General features: G+C 34.7%; 2 protein-coding genes across 5 annotated transcripts; one reads left to right on the top strand and one right to left on the bottom strand.

Annotated features, from left to right (window-relative positions):
- Positions 1-189: 189 nt before the first annotated feature.
- On the top strand, positions 190-7,598 carry rmdn3 (regulator of microtubule dynamics 3). Of its 2 annotated transcripts, none has more exons than XM_051139376.1 (12): positions 190-598; positions 693-861; positions 3,528-3,668; positions 3,763-4,072; positions 5,079-5,181; positions 5,367-5,427; positions 5,512-5,587; positions 5,690-5,767; positions 6,026-6,124; positions 6,210-6,263; positions 7,036-7,116; positions 7,202-7,598. In XM_051139376.1, exons 1-12 carry the CDS (start codon positions 442-444, stop codon positions 7,286-7,288), a joined length of 1,416 nt encoding a protein of 471 aa, XP_050995333.1. In that variant the 5' UTR covers positions 190-441; the 3' UTR covers positions 7,289-7,598. The 2 variants fall into 2 exon arrangements, with proteins under 2 accessions (XP_050995333.1, XP_050995332.1); XM_051139375.1 differs by having other exon boundaries at positions 191-598; positions 690-861.
- A 100-nt stretch (positions 7,599-7,698) lies between these two features.
- rad51 (RAD51 recombinase) lies at positions 7,699-15,730 on the bottom strand. Of its 3 annotated transcripts, none has more exons than XM_051139378.1 (11): positions 15,650-15,710; positions 14,924-14,954; positions 12,562-12,656; positions 12,344-12,481; positions 12,146-12,263; positions 11,964-12,055; positions 10,225-10,319; positions 10,014-10,127; positions 9,801-9,930; positions 8,208-8,329; positions 7,699-8,118 (listed from the first exon to the last, which is right to left on the bottom strand). In XM_051139378.1, exons 3-11 carry the CDS (start codon positions 12,649-12,651, stop codon positions 7,995-7,997), a joined length of 1,023 nt encoding a protein of 340 aa, XP_050995335.1. In that variant the 5' UTR covers positions 12,652-12,656; positions 14,924-14,954; positions 15,650-15,710; the 3' UTR covers positions 7,699-7,994. The 3 variants fall into 3 exon arrangements, with proteins under 3 accessions (XP_050995335.1, XP_050995336.1, XP_050995334.1); XM_051139379.1 differs by lacking the exon at positions 15,650-15,710 and adding an exon at positions 15,626-15,635; XM_051139377.1 differs by lacking the exon at positions 14,924-14,954 and having other exon boundaries at positions 15,650-15,730.
- Positions 15,731-15,814: the final 84 nt, after the last annotated feature.

Here is a 15,814-nt window from a genome sequence, read left to right as displayed (position 1 = left end):
ATATTATTTTTATTTTGCTGTTTATTTTTAAATTCTCCCTGATTTTTTTTTTTTTTTGGATTCACGTTGCCTTTATTTTTCTATTTTCTTGTTTATAATATATCGTTCTGTATAATATTGTTAATTCATGTTGTTCCGCATCAATCCTCCAGTCCGGAAGGGTGCGCTAATACACTCGCACAAACACACGTTCTCTCTCTCTCTCACACACACACACACACAAACACTCATGACATCAACTGTCAAACGGCGTTTGATGCCGTTCAGATATTTAGTCATTAATTAATAATCGAGAGTGAGAGGATGAGGCGGAGCGGTCTTTATATCCCTAAATAATGAGAGTAAACAAGAATAAAGTGACGGCGAGTTAGATCGGGGCGAGAGAAACGCAGATGTACTAATAACGGAGGATTCGGGGGGTTTTTTTACGAGTGGTAAACGATGAGCTGGCTCGGTAGGAACGCACTGATCGGTCTCGGTGTGAGTGTGACGATCAGCACCGGCCTGATCGCATTATTGATCATTAAAGAAGCTCTCAGAAGGAGAAACCGCCGCCTGCTGCTGAATAACACGAGCTCCGCGTTACAAAACGAAACTGGTATGAGCCAAAACACATCGCGTACATCTGTTTCACTTTCAACATGATCTAGACACGCGTGTATGACAATGATATGTGTGTGTGTTTTCAGTAGACTCCGCGGCTCTTTCCGCAGCGGTGAGTAGTTTGTCACCTGAGCAGCATGTGGAGCTGAGGAAGACTCTGGATGATGTGATGAAGAGCGTGTCCGGTTTGAGGAATGAGATCGCAGAGCTGCGGGAGGGTCTGAAGGGCATCAGCACCACCATTGCTGAAGATGTCAAGTGGGTGAACACTTTTCTTCTTGAACTCATAATATGTAAACAAACCTGCGTGTCCATAGCAACCTGGGTCATAAATGCAAATTATTAATACATTAATATTTGTGACTCACAAAACCAGTCAAAAGTAGCACAGGTATTTGTAGCAATAGCTAACAATATATCGCATGGGTCAAAATGATCTATTTTTCTTTTTTTGCCAAAAATCTTAGAAAGATATTAACCCTTTAACTGTCACCCCCCATTTTTTAAAATAGGCTTGAAAGTGCACTATCCGAACTTAATTTGTTGTAATTCATGAACACTTTGGAATACAGATCTAAGGTTGGTCTCTTTTTAAAGAAGATAGTCACCAGATTATGCCAGATGTGAAATTTAAAAAAATATATATATATTGATAAGTTATAGAAGTTTAAATTTACTAAAAAGAAAATGCACTGTACCATTTTTATTATATTTTATATAAAATACATATTTTACATAACAGGTTTTACCCTAAATTTGTTATCAGATTGAAGCCTTATGTCTAAATAAGTTATGTTCCAAATTTGAAGTTGATATGAAAAAAATCAAGATTCCTGTAAAAGTTTGTTTAGGGCGTTATACCACAAACAGCCACCGGGTGCCATACAAACTCTATAGAATTTTCTGTCACAAACGTCTAAATTTCTCAGTCAATTTTACTTCTATCACAATAACCACCAAATATGAAATTCTGAGACTCAGACCTTTCCAATGACGTTTTTTGTCGAGATCATAAAAAGTTTGGATTCTAAAAAATAATGCATTTTGTAATTTGACACTTGACACCGCTGCTAAGGGGGGAGGAGACCGCCAAAAGATTTTACAGTATAATTTCCATGGTAACACAATGTCCGGTTTTCATAGGATGATTCTTGGCCTTCTAAGCTTTCAAATGATACGAAATATTTGATAGAGAAAAAGGACAACGAAAAAAAGAGCGCCAAGCGTCCCACAGGTGGGAAGGTGACAGTTAAAGGGTTAAGTAAAGATCATGTTCCATGAAGATATTTTGTAAATTTCTTACCATAAATATATCAAAACGTCATTTTTGATTAGTAATATGCATTGCTAAGAACTTCATTTGGACAACAAAAGGCGATTTTCTCAGTATTTAGATTTTTTTGCACCCTCAGATTTTAGATTTTCAAATAGTTGTGTCTCGGCCAAATATTGTCATATCCTAAAAAACATTAAAAAATTGTAATATCTATGAAATTATGGTTTTTGAGGAAAACATTGCAGGATTTTTCTCCATGTAGTTTACTTTAATGGTGGACTTCAATGGGTTGAAGGTCTAAATTGCAGTTTTAATGCAGTTTCAAAGGGCTCTACATGATCCCAGCTGAGGAATAAGGGTCTTATATAGTGAAATGATCAGTCAGATTTTCTAAAACTACAAATGCTGGTTTTAAACTAGTTTGACTTCACACGCATTATGTAATCACGCACATAATCACGCATCATGCATGTACAGTACATACACCTTGCAGAATCTGCAAAACATTATTTATTTGACCAAAATAAGAAGGATCATACAGTTGTTTTCATAAGTTTTCACCCCCTGGCTCTTAATGCATTGTTTTTCCTTCTGAAGCATCAGTGAGTGTTGAACCTTTGAGTCCCTCAGCTGTCCTCAGTGTGAAGAGATGGATCTCAAAATCATACAATCATTATTGGAAAGGGTTGAAATACACAAAAATGCTGAAAAACAAAGAATTTGTGGGACCTAAAGGATTTTTCTGAAGAACAGCGGTCAGTTTAACTGTTCAAGACAAGCAAGGGACTCATGAACAACTATCACTAAACAAAAAACTAAAGAAAAAGCAGCTGTGGATCATTCAGGCAACAACACAGTATTAAGAATCAAGTGTATTTAAACTTTTGAACAGGGTCATTTTTATAAATTCAACTATTATTTTCTCTTGCGTATTTTGTGTGAATGTCTTTTACGTGAAATACCTTATTCAGGTCAGTACTAAATAAAAAATAACATGCATTTTGCATGATCCCTCTTATTTTGGTAAAATAATGAACATTTAGCAGATTCTACAAGGTGTGTGTAAACATTTGACCTCAACAGTAGGTGGAAGTAACAACCCAGTGTTTACTGGTAAAACAACAGTGTTGGACAATTTTGAAGTCGGAGGGGAAAATGAGATTTTTCTCCCTACCTTTTTTGAACCAGAGTACACATACGTAAAGCTAGCCCTGCATGACTTTTCCAATGTGATTACACAAGATGCACATCGTAGAGCTAGTGCAAGATAAGCATTTGTGGTTAAAAAGTATATAAACTTTTTTTTTTAAGAAAATGACAGATCGTTTTGTTAGATAAGACCCTTATTCCTCGGCTGGGATTGTTTAGAGCCCTTTGAAGCTGCAATGAAACCCACTGATCCCTATTGAAGTCCACAATATGGAGAAAAATCCTGGAATGTTTTCTTTAAAAACCTTAATTTCTTTTCGACTGAAGAAAGAAAGAAATGAACATCTTGGATGACATAGGGGTGAGTAAATTATCAGGAAATGCAAATTCAGTGCAGCTTCAAAAGGCTCTACACGATCCCAGCCGAGAAATAAGGGTCTTGTGTAGCAAAACTATCTCTTTGTCACCGCATCTCATGTCAGTCTCTCACACTTTCCAGGAAGACTGTGGAGGAGAGTCAGAGATCGCGGCGGCGGCGTCCGCTCATGCCGAGGGAACGCTCTGAATCCATGAGCTCCAGCTCCATTTATTTCACCGCCAGTGCCGGGGTCGCCAGTGTCTGTGACGACAGTGAGGCTGGGTATGTCAGAGTCATTATCACCAGACGTTTATGTATCAGGATGTCGTGTAGCTCTTGAGGTTGTGTTCGTTTCAGCAGTTAAGCTCCTCCACAGATACTCCACGGCCTATTCCAATGCCGAGTCCGACTACACGGACAGAGAGACGGATCGCGAGACGGATAAAGATGGTGAGGACGATGTGAGAGACTCAGATGAGGAGGAGAGCTGCGCCACGGTGCTCACGCTGAGACAGGATGATTCACAGGTTGAGGAAGAGGATGATGACGGGCTGATGGTGGACTCTTTAACGGACATTCCCAGCCCTGAATTTGCCCTTCTGCTCACCCAGTGTGATCTGCTGCATACAGGGGATTCTGGAAAAAAAGCAGAGGGCTTCCAGCTGCTGATGGAGAACAGACCACTGGTGAGATATTTAATGATAACTGAAGAGATACACTACCAAGATTTTAATTTTTTTTTAAAGAAGTCTCTTTTGCTCACCAAACCCGCTTTTATTTGATCCAAAGTACAGCAAAAACAGTAATATTTTGAAATATTTTTACTATTTAAAATAACTTTTTTAAAATAATAATAATAATAATAATAATAATAATAATAATAATAATAATAATAAATGTTTTGCAAGCAGCAAATCAGAATATTAGAATGATTTCTAAAAGATCATGTGACTGGAGTAATGATGCTGAAAATTTAATTTTGATTACAGGAATAAATTACAGTTTAAAATATATTAAAATAAAAAAAAAAACAGTTATTTTAAATAGTAAAAATATTTCAAAATTTTACTCTTTTTGCTGTACTTTGAATCAAATAAATGCAGGCTTGGTGAGCAGAAGAGACTTCTTTAAAAAACATTTAAAGTCTTACTGTTCAAAAACTTTGGTAGTGTATATAAAAAATGTTTCTGACACAATATTCAAAGCAAGTGTATCATTATAATTCACAATTTTACAATTTTTTTTAATATTCTATTTTATATTCTTAAGTATCCTGTGACACTGAAGACTGGAGTAATGATTCTGAAAATTCAGCTTTGCATCACAGAAACAAATTACATTTTAGTATATATTCAAATAGAAAACAGTATTTTAAATTGTAAAAAAAAAATAAAATAAAATCACAGTATTACAGTTTTACTGTATTTTTTATCAAATAAATGCAGCTTTGGTGAGCATAAGAGTCTTCTATCAAAAAAAAATCTTTTCAATCTTTTTTTTTAGTATTTCATTAATGTATAATTCAAAAAATTAAAATGTATCTAAACTGATGTAATTTGTGAAGCAAGTGACAAGAGCACAATTATACACAATATGGTTTGAAATGATCAAAGAACAGATATAGCATTCAAAATAAAGGTGAATCATAACAACTGTAATAAAAATAGCATTTCTTTGTGTGTGTGTGCACAGTACGCTGACAACGTGGAGTTTATGTGGCGACTGGCTCGTGCCTACAGCGACATGTGTGAGACGGCAGACAACAGAGAAGATAAGAAAAACTACGCTGAGCAAGGTGAGCAAATATTATATTAGTTCTCTATGAAGTGCCTTACAGCTCCTAACATCATGCTCTGTGAGAAGAACACTGCAAATGCATAGGAAACATCCCCTGTGGAGCATTACACATTCCATAGGGACTAGAAACACCACTTATAATGTACTTTACCTGCACTGACCTTTGACCTTTTAACATTGAAGGTCATTATGAAGCAGAGGCAGCGCTTACAAGGAATGGACTGAGTGCTGATTGTCACAAGTGGTATGAAAACACCACACACTTATTAACCTCTACCTCTACTCTGAGTTTTAATATCTGTAGTTCATAACATGTCTGCACTCTCAGGTTTGCCATCCTCGCACGCTTGTCTTCACAGTACGAGAGCATTCACGGAAAACTAAAAAGCGGTCGCGTACTGAAGGTGAGCCTGTTACGCTTTACATCAGTATCACAGATGAACACGAGTGTCGTCTTTCACGAGTCGTGTGTTTAATGACTATGCTTGATCTGGATGTTCTGACAGGAGCATTTGGATCGAGCTTTGGCTCTACGTGACGATGATCCCATCTGTTTCTATCTGCTCGGCCGCTGGTGTTTAGAGGTCAGAACTGACTGCTGACACGAAACTCCGTAATAATTCATAGTGCTTGCTAATCCTCCTTTGACAGAAGTCAGTAGGATTTTGGATTATTGCAGAAAATAAGCTCAGAGACTAACAAATGTGTTGTTCATCGAGATAATCTTCACAAATGAACATTTTGAAGCCCAAATCAAGTCAACTGAATTTAAATTTCTAAAGGTGACTACTGTCAGCCAATCTGTAATATCTGTGAAATGCACACGTTTGTGTATGTTGTAGGTGAGCTCCCTAGGTTGGCTGGAGAAGAAAACTGCCGCCACAATTTATGAAACTCCTCCCACATCCTCACTAAACGAAGCTCTGGAGAACTTCCTCAAGGTATTCAGGAGTCTTAGGTACAGCTTCAACCACTGGGAAGATTCATCAGATACATGCTAATGTTTCTGATTTGTCTGATCTCTAGGCAGAGGAGTTAAACCCAGGATTCTCCAAAACCGTTCGGCTTTATATCGCCAAGGTAAACTTACTGTCTATAATAGGTTTATTCTTCAAGATGTGTCATTTTATTAAGGCAAGACACTACAGGTGAGGTGAAGTGAATAGGATTTTTTTTTTAACTAACACATATCACTAGACTTCCCCCTTTTTAGTACATAAAGGAAATTATTTCATCCAATCTTCTTTAACACCGAAGTAAGCCTATGGGCGAGACTTCCGGTTCATGTGCAGCTATAGTCAAAATACGAGAAGCAAACAGCATGCAGTAAACGGTAAAACTATTTGCACTACAAACCAATGTGTTCATAATTAAGATAACACATTAAAATAACATGGTAAGACAGACCAATTTGCAATATCAAGCAGCTAAACGAGCTGTTCTGTACTGGAATACCTAGACGCGGATGAGACCGGAAGTCCGACATAAAATTTACAAATGGCCACGCTTGCTCTTATGGAAAAAATTAGGATATTAAACGTTTTTCGTAAATGTGATGTTTAAATATGTAAATTATGCATTATCTAATAAATTTGCACTATTGCACATCTGCTCTCGGTGAGTGGATATGATATTCTGCGGAAAGGACAGATTGCTTTACGGCAGCAATAAACGCATGTGTACAGCTGTAATGTTCACGACAACGAATTCCACTCACTTAACTGTAGGGGGCTGCAAAGTCGCAAAAATACGCAAAACAATATTTTTGCCTGCAGTGTCTTGCCTTAAAAGAAACAGTTCACACAAAAAACTGTATTATTGGAAGACGATGTTTATGTCCCTTTGTTTACAGTGTCACAAGGAGCTCGGAAACACGTCAGAAGCCAGAAATTGGGTCCAGTTAGCTCTGAGCACACCGGCTGGAGCAAATGAGGTGAATTTGTGCTTTTTGTAGTTTTACTAATACTGTTGGTTTTTTAAGTTTTCTGTATCTTAGGTGAATTCTTTGGTTTCTTTAGGATTCTGACAGCGCAGCTTTACAGGAGGAGCTCAAGACTTTGATTGACAGGCCAACTGACCTATCAATAAGTAGCGTGAATAATTAGGGTGGGGTCTAATGACAACTGACATCTTTTTACATTTCACCTGATATGTGCTCTATTTATTTAATGTTCTTTGCAATGGATGCGTTTAGTAATCTGAAAAAAATTAAATATATTAATATTGTTTGCTACCGTTCTCATCTCTTTCACAAAACACTGCATTTCATTCCTTACAAAAGATGAAGGTGACTCGGATCATTCCTAATTTTTTATATTTAAACATGCTGTGAAATTAAGCATTTAATTGATTGATTTTGTTTGACATGAAGTGAATTCCTGAAACATCACAATAAAACTCCACAACTATCTAATAGTATTTTGCTGTTTTTTTTCCCAGTGGTTCTAACTGTTGGTAACACAAAAACATTCACTTTTTTTAGTTTAACAGATAAAACATTTTAATTCTGAGTAGTTTATGTACAAGGAAAAGGTTTAATCCAGACAAAACAAACAAATATAACAAAAGATGTATATAACATAGTATAAAGGACGTTGACATCACAGTAAAGAGCAAATAATTACACCGGCTCATATCCGTCAATCCGCATATATGTCAATAAACCATGAATTTCACTCTGAAGGGTTCATTCTCTTTCCAAAATCTTTTTGAATAAATCCAGACTAAACAATATGTGCCCACATTTCAATAATTTTCAGGAGTCTTTTCTCTGACTGATGGTCTCACACAGGTTCTCCGAATAGTGTCATTTCAGTCTTTAGCGTCACCCACTCCATCAGCATTAATGGCAAACATGGCCTCCGCCTCAGGCAAGCATGGAGAGTCATAGATCTTACATATCCGTGTCTCTCCCCGACCCTTTCGCAGGTATAATCTACAACAGACAGAGACGAGACATTATTAATCTATAGAGTATGTGAGCATCAACTGACACCACAATAGTCATCCACTGCTAAGTTTTACCGTGTAGTCGAGGCGTGAGCTAGAATATTTCCTCCAATCGGCTTCTTGGGATCTGCTGAAAACATGGCCGCTCCGTCCACCTGTGCTACCACCTGGTTAGTGATGACGACGGCCACACCAAACTACAAACCAGATTTAAAACAAGACGTATTTCCATGAGCTAACTTCATATATATCACATAAGCCAAGTCATATTTATTTATATGTAGTGCTTTATACAATGCAGATGATTTCAAAACAGGTGTACAATAACAAACAGGAAAATAACAGGGAAAATAATGGGGGAATAGAAGAAAATAATGTTAATGTAAAAAAAAATGCAATAATTTTGAAATTAAGTTTTAACTGTAAAGCAGGTCCACAATGACAACAGCATCATTATTCAGCTCAAGTAAGATTCACAAGACAGTACGAACAGGGTTATTATAGTTTTTTTAAAACAATGAATTCCATTTGAAAAAAATAATAAAATAAAAATAAATAAATAAATAAATAAACTTTATTTCAGCTATTTGCCAAAGCAACATTTCTGATTTTTTTTACTTGAACTTGATGTACCAAAATAACAAAAAAAAAAAAATTTATACAAAAGCTAACGAAACTTAAAACTAGTAAACAAAACTAATAAAAAAAAAACAACAATAGTAGGCCTGTAAAATTAAAATGAAAAATAATAATATATTAATTAATCAATTAATTAACAAATATTAATTAAAACTATAACAGTATCTCAATGACTCCAAAATAACACTGACCTGAAACCTGCATAGGTGGGAATATAATATATTTTATATAATATATAAAAATCATTAAAATGACTGGTTACTGATATTTTTTCATTTTAAATGTTTTTAAATGTAAAATCAAAATGGAAAATATAAGAATAAAAGCTTTTTTTTTTTTTTTTAAACTATAACAGTATCTCAATGACATTTCTTTATAAACAAAAATTAAAAAAATAATTACAAATGAATAATCATTAATATTTTTTTTATTTATTATTATTTGTATATAATAATAATAATAATAATAATAATAATTATTATTAATAATTATTATTATTATTATTATTATTATATGTAAGAAAAATTGCCAAAACTGACTTTTCAAGTGGCCAAACAGACAAAAAAAAGTTATTATTTTTATCTAATAAAATGTATTACACATTTTATACATAATTTATTATTTAAAAATGTTCAATGATAAACAAATGATACATAAACAATTTAATACTACATTTAAAATGTATTTTTATGAAGTAAAAAAAAAAAAAAAAAAGCATTTTTTATCTATTTACCATTGGACACTTCACACATGTGATCAGCCAATGAACTTTCAACTACATTTAAGGCAAACTGCCTAAAAACACAACATGAAGTTTAATTATTACATTTTACTAAATTCAGTTTCTTTTTGTCTTGTAAACTATATGTAAATATAATCAGCTTTAGAATAATTCTAATAATTTTTAATATTCAATTATAACAATAATAATAATTTATTCAATAATTGTCTAGATTCTGCAAAGAGTTTGTAAATGCATGAACCGCTCAGATCATAAAACAGCATGTGTGTGTGGTCTCTCATCTTTACCTCATCAGCGAGACGGAGCAGCATGCGTAGAAAGCGCCCCAGATGCCCCTGACGGGCGGACAACTCTCCTCGCCCAGAGTAATCTGTCCTGTACAGTGCAGTAGCGCTGTCTACTATCAGCAGAGCGTATCTGGACAAAAATAGAGGATATTTCAACACATGGAGCTAATGGAGACGGTCTGGAATCAGATTCTGGCTGGACGCGTGTGTTACCTGGACTCAGTCATCATAGCGGAGGCCTGATACAGCAGCTGTGTTTGATGGTCTGTGTTGAAGGCTCTGGCGTACGCCACGTTATCCAGCACATCACTGCCCACCAGCCCATACCTGACACAGCAAACACAACCACACAGTATGAAACCATCCATTCATTTCTGGTGTTAGGTATAGAAAGGATAACAAGGGCTTCTAGAGTGATTCTGACCTCTCAGCTACAGCCAGTAGCCTTTCTGGACGGAAGGTTCCTTCTGTGTCGATGTACATGGCTTTTCCTTCCCCACCGCCCTGATCTATGGGCAGCTGAAATGCAAAGATAATATTTTAACCCTGTAGAGCCTAACATGATTTTTCAGCATCAATACTCTAGTCTTCAGTGTCACATGATCCTTCAGAAATCTAATAGGCTGATTTGCTATTCAGTAAACATTATTATTATTAGTATTATTATTATTATTATCATCAATATTTAAAACAGTTGAGGACATTTTTCTTAGGATTCTTTGATGAATAGAAAGATCCAAAAATCACCATTTATTTGAGCTTTTGTAACACTATACACTATACCACTCAAAAGCTTTTTTGGGAAAGAAATTATAAAAACTAATTCTTTTATTTAGCAAGGATGCTTTAAACTGATCAAAATTGATGATAAAGACATTTCTAATGTTACAAAAGATTTCTATTTCAGACAAATGCTGTTCTTCTGAACTTTCTATTCATCAAAGAAACCTGAAAAAAAATTCTACTCTGCTGTTTTCAACATAATAATAATAATAATACTGCATGTTTTTTGTGCATCAAATCAGAATATTACAATAATTTCTGAAGAATCATGTGACACTGAAGACTGGAGTAATGATGCTAAAAATTCAGCTTTAAAATCACAGTAATAAAATACATTTTAAAATATATTTAAATAAAAAAACAGTAACTTTAAATAGTAAAATCATTTTATTTATTTATTTTTGCTATACTTTGGATCAACTAAACGCAGGATTGGTGAGCAGAAGAGACTTCTTTAAAAAACACTAAAAATCTTACTGTTCAAAAACTTTTGACTGGTAGTGTATATATTGTACAAAGTGTTTACTATATTTGTGCTATAATATTTATATGGAGCTCAAACTTGAGGAGGAAATAAACACCTCAGTTTTCAGATGCCCAAATCAAGTAAAAATATGCAATTTGGTGCAATCTGATATTTATATGGCCAAAAAGGAAAATGAAATTCTGATAGGTTGCAAATCTATGAGGTTTTTATAATAAATTGCATGAAAATATCAGCTGTCACTGTATATCTGCCAATAATATGTCTTAGTAAGATTAGTTTTATAATTTATAATATTAGTTTGTAAATGTAAAACATATAATGCAATGAGAGATGAACAAATAAACATTCCTCAAAAGCCTGATGAATCATATTTGATGCACTTTAACATGAGTTTGCTAAAATATAATGTATGGATAATAAGTCTTGAAATATAAAATATTAAATTATTCTTATGTTTACTTAATAAAAATCAGTTTATCTCACAAAGTAATTTCACAAAGTGTTTTTTAATGTTCTTGAAGCCTCTTATGCTCACCCAGGCTGCATTTATTTGATCAAAATACTGTAAAAATTAGTAATATTGTGAAATATTATACAATTTAAAATAAGTGTTTTCTATTTGAGTATATTTTAAAATGTAATTTATTCCTGTGATTTTAAATCTGAATTTCCAGTATCATTTCAGTGTCACATGATCCTTGAGAAATCATTCTAATATGCTGATTTGCTGCTCAAGAAACATTTATTATTATTATCAATGTTGAAAACAGTTGTGCTGTGTAATATATTTGAAACAGAAACCTTTTGCAACATTATAAGTGTTAAATATTGTCAATTATGAGCAGTTTAATGTGTCCTTGCTGAATAAAATTATTCTTTAAAGTGGGTTTTACCTGGCAGGTGACGGCCAGTGTGTGACACAGCTGCGTCTTTCCTGTGCGAAACTCGCCGAACATTTCAGTGATGGATCCCGTCTCAATTCCTCCTGCATGACACAGTCACACAAAGACTCAATCAGGTGATTATAGCATATAGTGCACTATCATCTGACAGAGAGTTTAGATCAATGTCGCACCCTGCAGGAGTTTGTCAAGCTCTTTTGATCCTGTGGAGATCTGGATGATTTCAGCTCTGCGCTGGTGGAACTCAGTCGCTGTGGTGAAGCCCATGGGAACCATCTTAGCCGCCTCTGTCTGTTAGGAAAAACGAAGAATTAGACGTTTGTTCATATGGCTAAAAACACAATAAGAGATGGCAATTCTGAAGGTCTCACCAGGATCTTGTCGGCTTTGGCTTCGCTGATTCCTTTGATGTTCAGCAGCTCTTTCTTGGGCGCGTATGCTACAGCCTCCACGGTGTGAAAACCACCATCTTCCAGCTTCTTAATGTCGCTGCTGCTGATGCCACATTGCTGAAGAGAGATTCACGACATCAGGATCAACAAAAGACACTCAAAGAGCATTTGTGTTATATCTGCAGCGGCAGCTGTACCTCCAGGCGTGAAACTGGTTGCGGCCCAAAATTTTCTTCCTCCTCAACTTCTGTCTCCACCTCCACCCGGGATGCATTCCTCATAGCCATATTTACTGTTTGATAACACATGACACATTATCAGCTTGACAATTTAAGTGAAAAGTTGGAGAAACCTTTGCTCTTCTGCTCACAAAGCCTGCATTTATTTAATCCAAAGTACAGCAAGTAATATTGTGAAATATTATAACAATTTGAAATATCTGCTTTCTATGTGAATATATATATTTTAAAATGCAATTTATTCCTGTGATCAAAGCTAAATTTTGAGCATCATTACTCCAGTCTTCAGTGTCACATGACCTTTCAGAAATCATTCTATTATGCTGATTTTGTTGATCTGCTATTATTATTATTATCAATACTTTAAAAAGGTTTAGTACTTTTTTCAGGATTCTTAGATAAACAGAAAGACCGAAAAAAAGAAAGATCAGAGCCCGCTCTGCAAGACTGCTCAACAGCTTTTTGAGCCTAATAAAATAATAAATAAAAGCCTAATAAAATGCTTTTGTAACATTATACACTATACTATTCTAAAGCTTGGAGTCACTATTCTTTTTTGGTAAAGAAATTATAGAAATTAACACTTTTACTTAGCTTTAATTTGATTGACAGTGATGATAAAGACATTTATAATGTTACCAAAGATTTCTATTTTAGATAAATGCGGTTCTTCTGAACTTTCTATTCAAAGAAACCTGAAAAAAATTCTACTCAGATGTTTTCAACATAATAATAACTGTTTTTGAGCAGCAAATCAGAATAGTAGAATGAGTTCTGAAGGATCATGTGACTGGAGTAATGATGCTAAAAATTCAGGTTTGAAATCACAGGAAAAAAATTATACTTTAAAATATACTGAAATAGAAAGCAGTTATTTTATTAGAAAACACAGGATTAATTTCCATTGTTATGCTGATGATACTCAACTATATATATCAACAAGACCAGATGAAACATCTGAATTATCTAAGTTAACAGAGTGTGTTAAAAATGTAAAAGATTGGATGACCAATAATTTTCTGCTATTAAATTCAGATAAGACAGAGATATTACTTATTGGACCTAAAAACAATACACAGAATCTTTTGACTTACAATTTACAACTAGACGGATGTACTGTTACTTCCACTACAGTCAAAAGCCTGGGTGTTATATTAGACAGCAACTTGTCTTTTGAAAATCATATTTCTCATGTTACAAAAACAGCATTCTTTCATCTTAGAAACATTGCCAAGCTGCGAAACATGTTACCTGTTTCTGATGCAGAAAAGCTAGTTCACGCATTCACAACCTCTAGACTGGACTATTGTAATGCACTACTAGGTGGTTGTCCTGCATCTTCAATAAACAAGCTACAGATAGTCCAAAATGCAGCTGCTAGAGTCCTTACCAGGTCAAGAAAATATGATCATATTACCCCAATTTTAAAGTCTCTGCACTGGCTGCCTATTAGGTTCCGCATCAGCTACAAAATAGCACTTCTTACCTATAAGGCACTTAACGGTTTAGCTCCTGTGTACCTAACTAGTCTTCTAGCACACTACAATCCATCACGCTCCCTAAGGTCACAAAACTCTGGACTGTTGGTAGTACCTAGGATAGCAAAGTCCACTAAAGGAGGTAGAGCTTTTTCACATTTGGCACCCAAACTCTGGAACAGCCTTCCTGATAACTGATAACAGACACACTGTCTCTGTTTAAATCTAGATTAAAGACACATCTTTTTAGCCAAGCATTCAAATAATGCATCTCATAAACTTTTCCTGCAGCTATATCTGATCAAATGTTCATTATTAATCTTTTAGCTCTGGTTTAACAAACCTTCCTTTTCTTAGTTTGAACAGCAGCTACGCTAATTATGTTCCTATTTGTTCTCTGTTTTTGCCAGATAACTAGGTAACTAGGAATTCACAAGCTCCAGTGTGGATCCAGAACACTTAAGAAGAGATGATGCCAACCCCACAGAGGACTTCAGATGATGCCAACCCTGAAAACATACAGCACTACCGAATTCTGCTACTAATTTATAGTGTTTTTTGTCTGTTTAATTACGTCATTAATTGATCTTTACCACACATCTCTGCCATATGTACATCAAGCTACTACTACATATATTGTAAAAATGTCAATTTGGTGTAAAGCTGCTTTGCAACGATATGTATCGTGAAAAGCGCTATACAAATAAATTTGAATTGAACTGAATTGAATTATTTTAAATAGTAAAATTATTTCAGAATTTCACTGTTTTTTCTGTACTTTTAGATCAAATAAATGCAGGCTTGGTGAGCAGAAGAGTCTTCTGTAAAAACAAAAATCTTACTGTCAAAAATCTTTTGACTGGAAGTGTAGTTCTAAACAAATTAAGTAAAAACACAAAATTAGTGTTAACAACACTAAAATAAATAATTATAGCTCAGTGGTTCACACCCTGTTGGAGCATCATTGTGTTAATGACTTTTCCAGAGGCCTGCAACATTAGATATTTACAAAACATAACTGAGCAAAACACCATATTACACATGTCCGGACATACAAAAATGCATCATTAGAAACATCAAGGTATATTAATACAGTAACAACCCTTACAGTGATAATATTAGACGGTAATACCATAGTATTTTGATGTATAGCTAGCACAAAAATACCGTGGTACTACTAAAAGTACCATGGTATTACAATCGGACAGGGTTTTCTAAGAATCAAAAGGACAATCCGCAAACTGGCTGAACAAAAACAAGAATAATTTATCAGTTAATTGCTAATAATGTGAGATATTAATTTATTAATCGGTCTGATTATGTGTTAGAAAAACCGAAGATCTCAAACACACAAACACACACAAACACACACAAACACACACAAACACACACAAACTCACACAAACACACACATCCTGTCGCGCTCCAATCGACACACACAAACAACATTAAGTGTTCAAATATGTTCTCACACTAAATTTTACATAAATATGTCTAAACATTAATGTAGAAGCGTAATTGTTTTATTCTTAAATGTTTAATACCGTGATTGTTGTTTTGTCACTCACCTGCTAAGCTGCAGCTCCTCAGTCTGAACTTTCCCGCGTACCGCCGTCAGGCCACGTCACCGACGTCATGACGACATCGCGTCACCGTGCTTTCATAACGTCACAAATAGCATTTGTTTTTTTAATTTATTTATTTATTTATTTTTTAAATGTTTCACAGACGAT

The sequence above is a fragment of the Labeo rohita genome, chromosome 20 (assembly GCF_022985175.1).
Source record: "Labeo rohita strain BAU-BD-2019 chromosome 20, IGBB_LRoh.1.0, whole genome shotgun sequence".
Classification (NCBI taxonomy): Eukaryota; Metazoa; Chordata; class Actinopteri; order Cypriniformes; family Cyprinidae; genus Labeo; species Labeo rohita.
Note: the sequence above shows the minus strand (reverse complement) of the source record. Positions and strands in the feature narration are given on the sequence as shown.

Bases quoted from the DNA above. Each gene is read 5' to 3' on its own strand.
- rmdn3 (XM_051139375.1), top strand. From the start codon at position 442: ATGAGCTGGCTCGGTAGGAACGCACTGATCGGTCTCGGTGTGAGTGTG. The intron at 5,182-5,366 runs GTGAGCAAATAT...TTAACATTGAAG, and splicing joins GAAAAACTACGCTGAGCAAG to GTCATTATGAAGCAGAGGCA. The intron at 5,768-6,025 runs GTCAGAACTGAC...TGTATGTTGTAG, and splicing joins TCGGCCGCTGGTGTTTAGAG to GTGAGCTCCCTAGGTTGGCT.
- rad51 (XM_051139377.1), bottom strand. From the start codon at position 12,651: ATGGCTATGAGGAATGCATCCCGGGTGGAGGTGGAGACAGAAGTTGAG. The intron at 10,128-10,224 runs GTCAGAATCACT...TTGCTGTGTCAG, and splicing joins CTACTGGCTGTAGCTGAGAG to GTATGGGCTGGTGGGCAGTG. The intron at 8,330-9,800 runs GTAAAGATGAGA...TCTGGTTTGTAG, and splicing joins TGCTCCGTCTCGCTGATGAG to TTTGGTGTGGCCGTCGTCAT.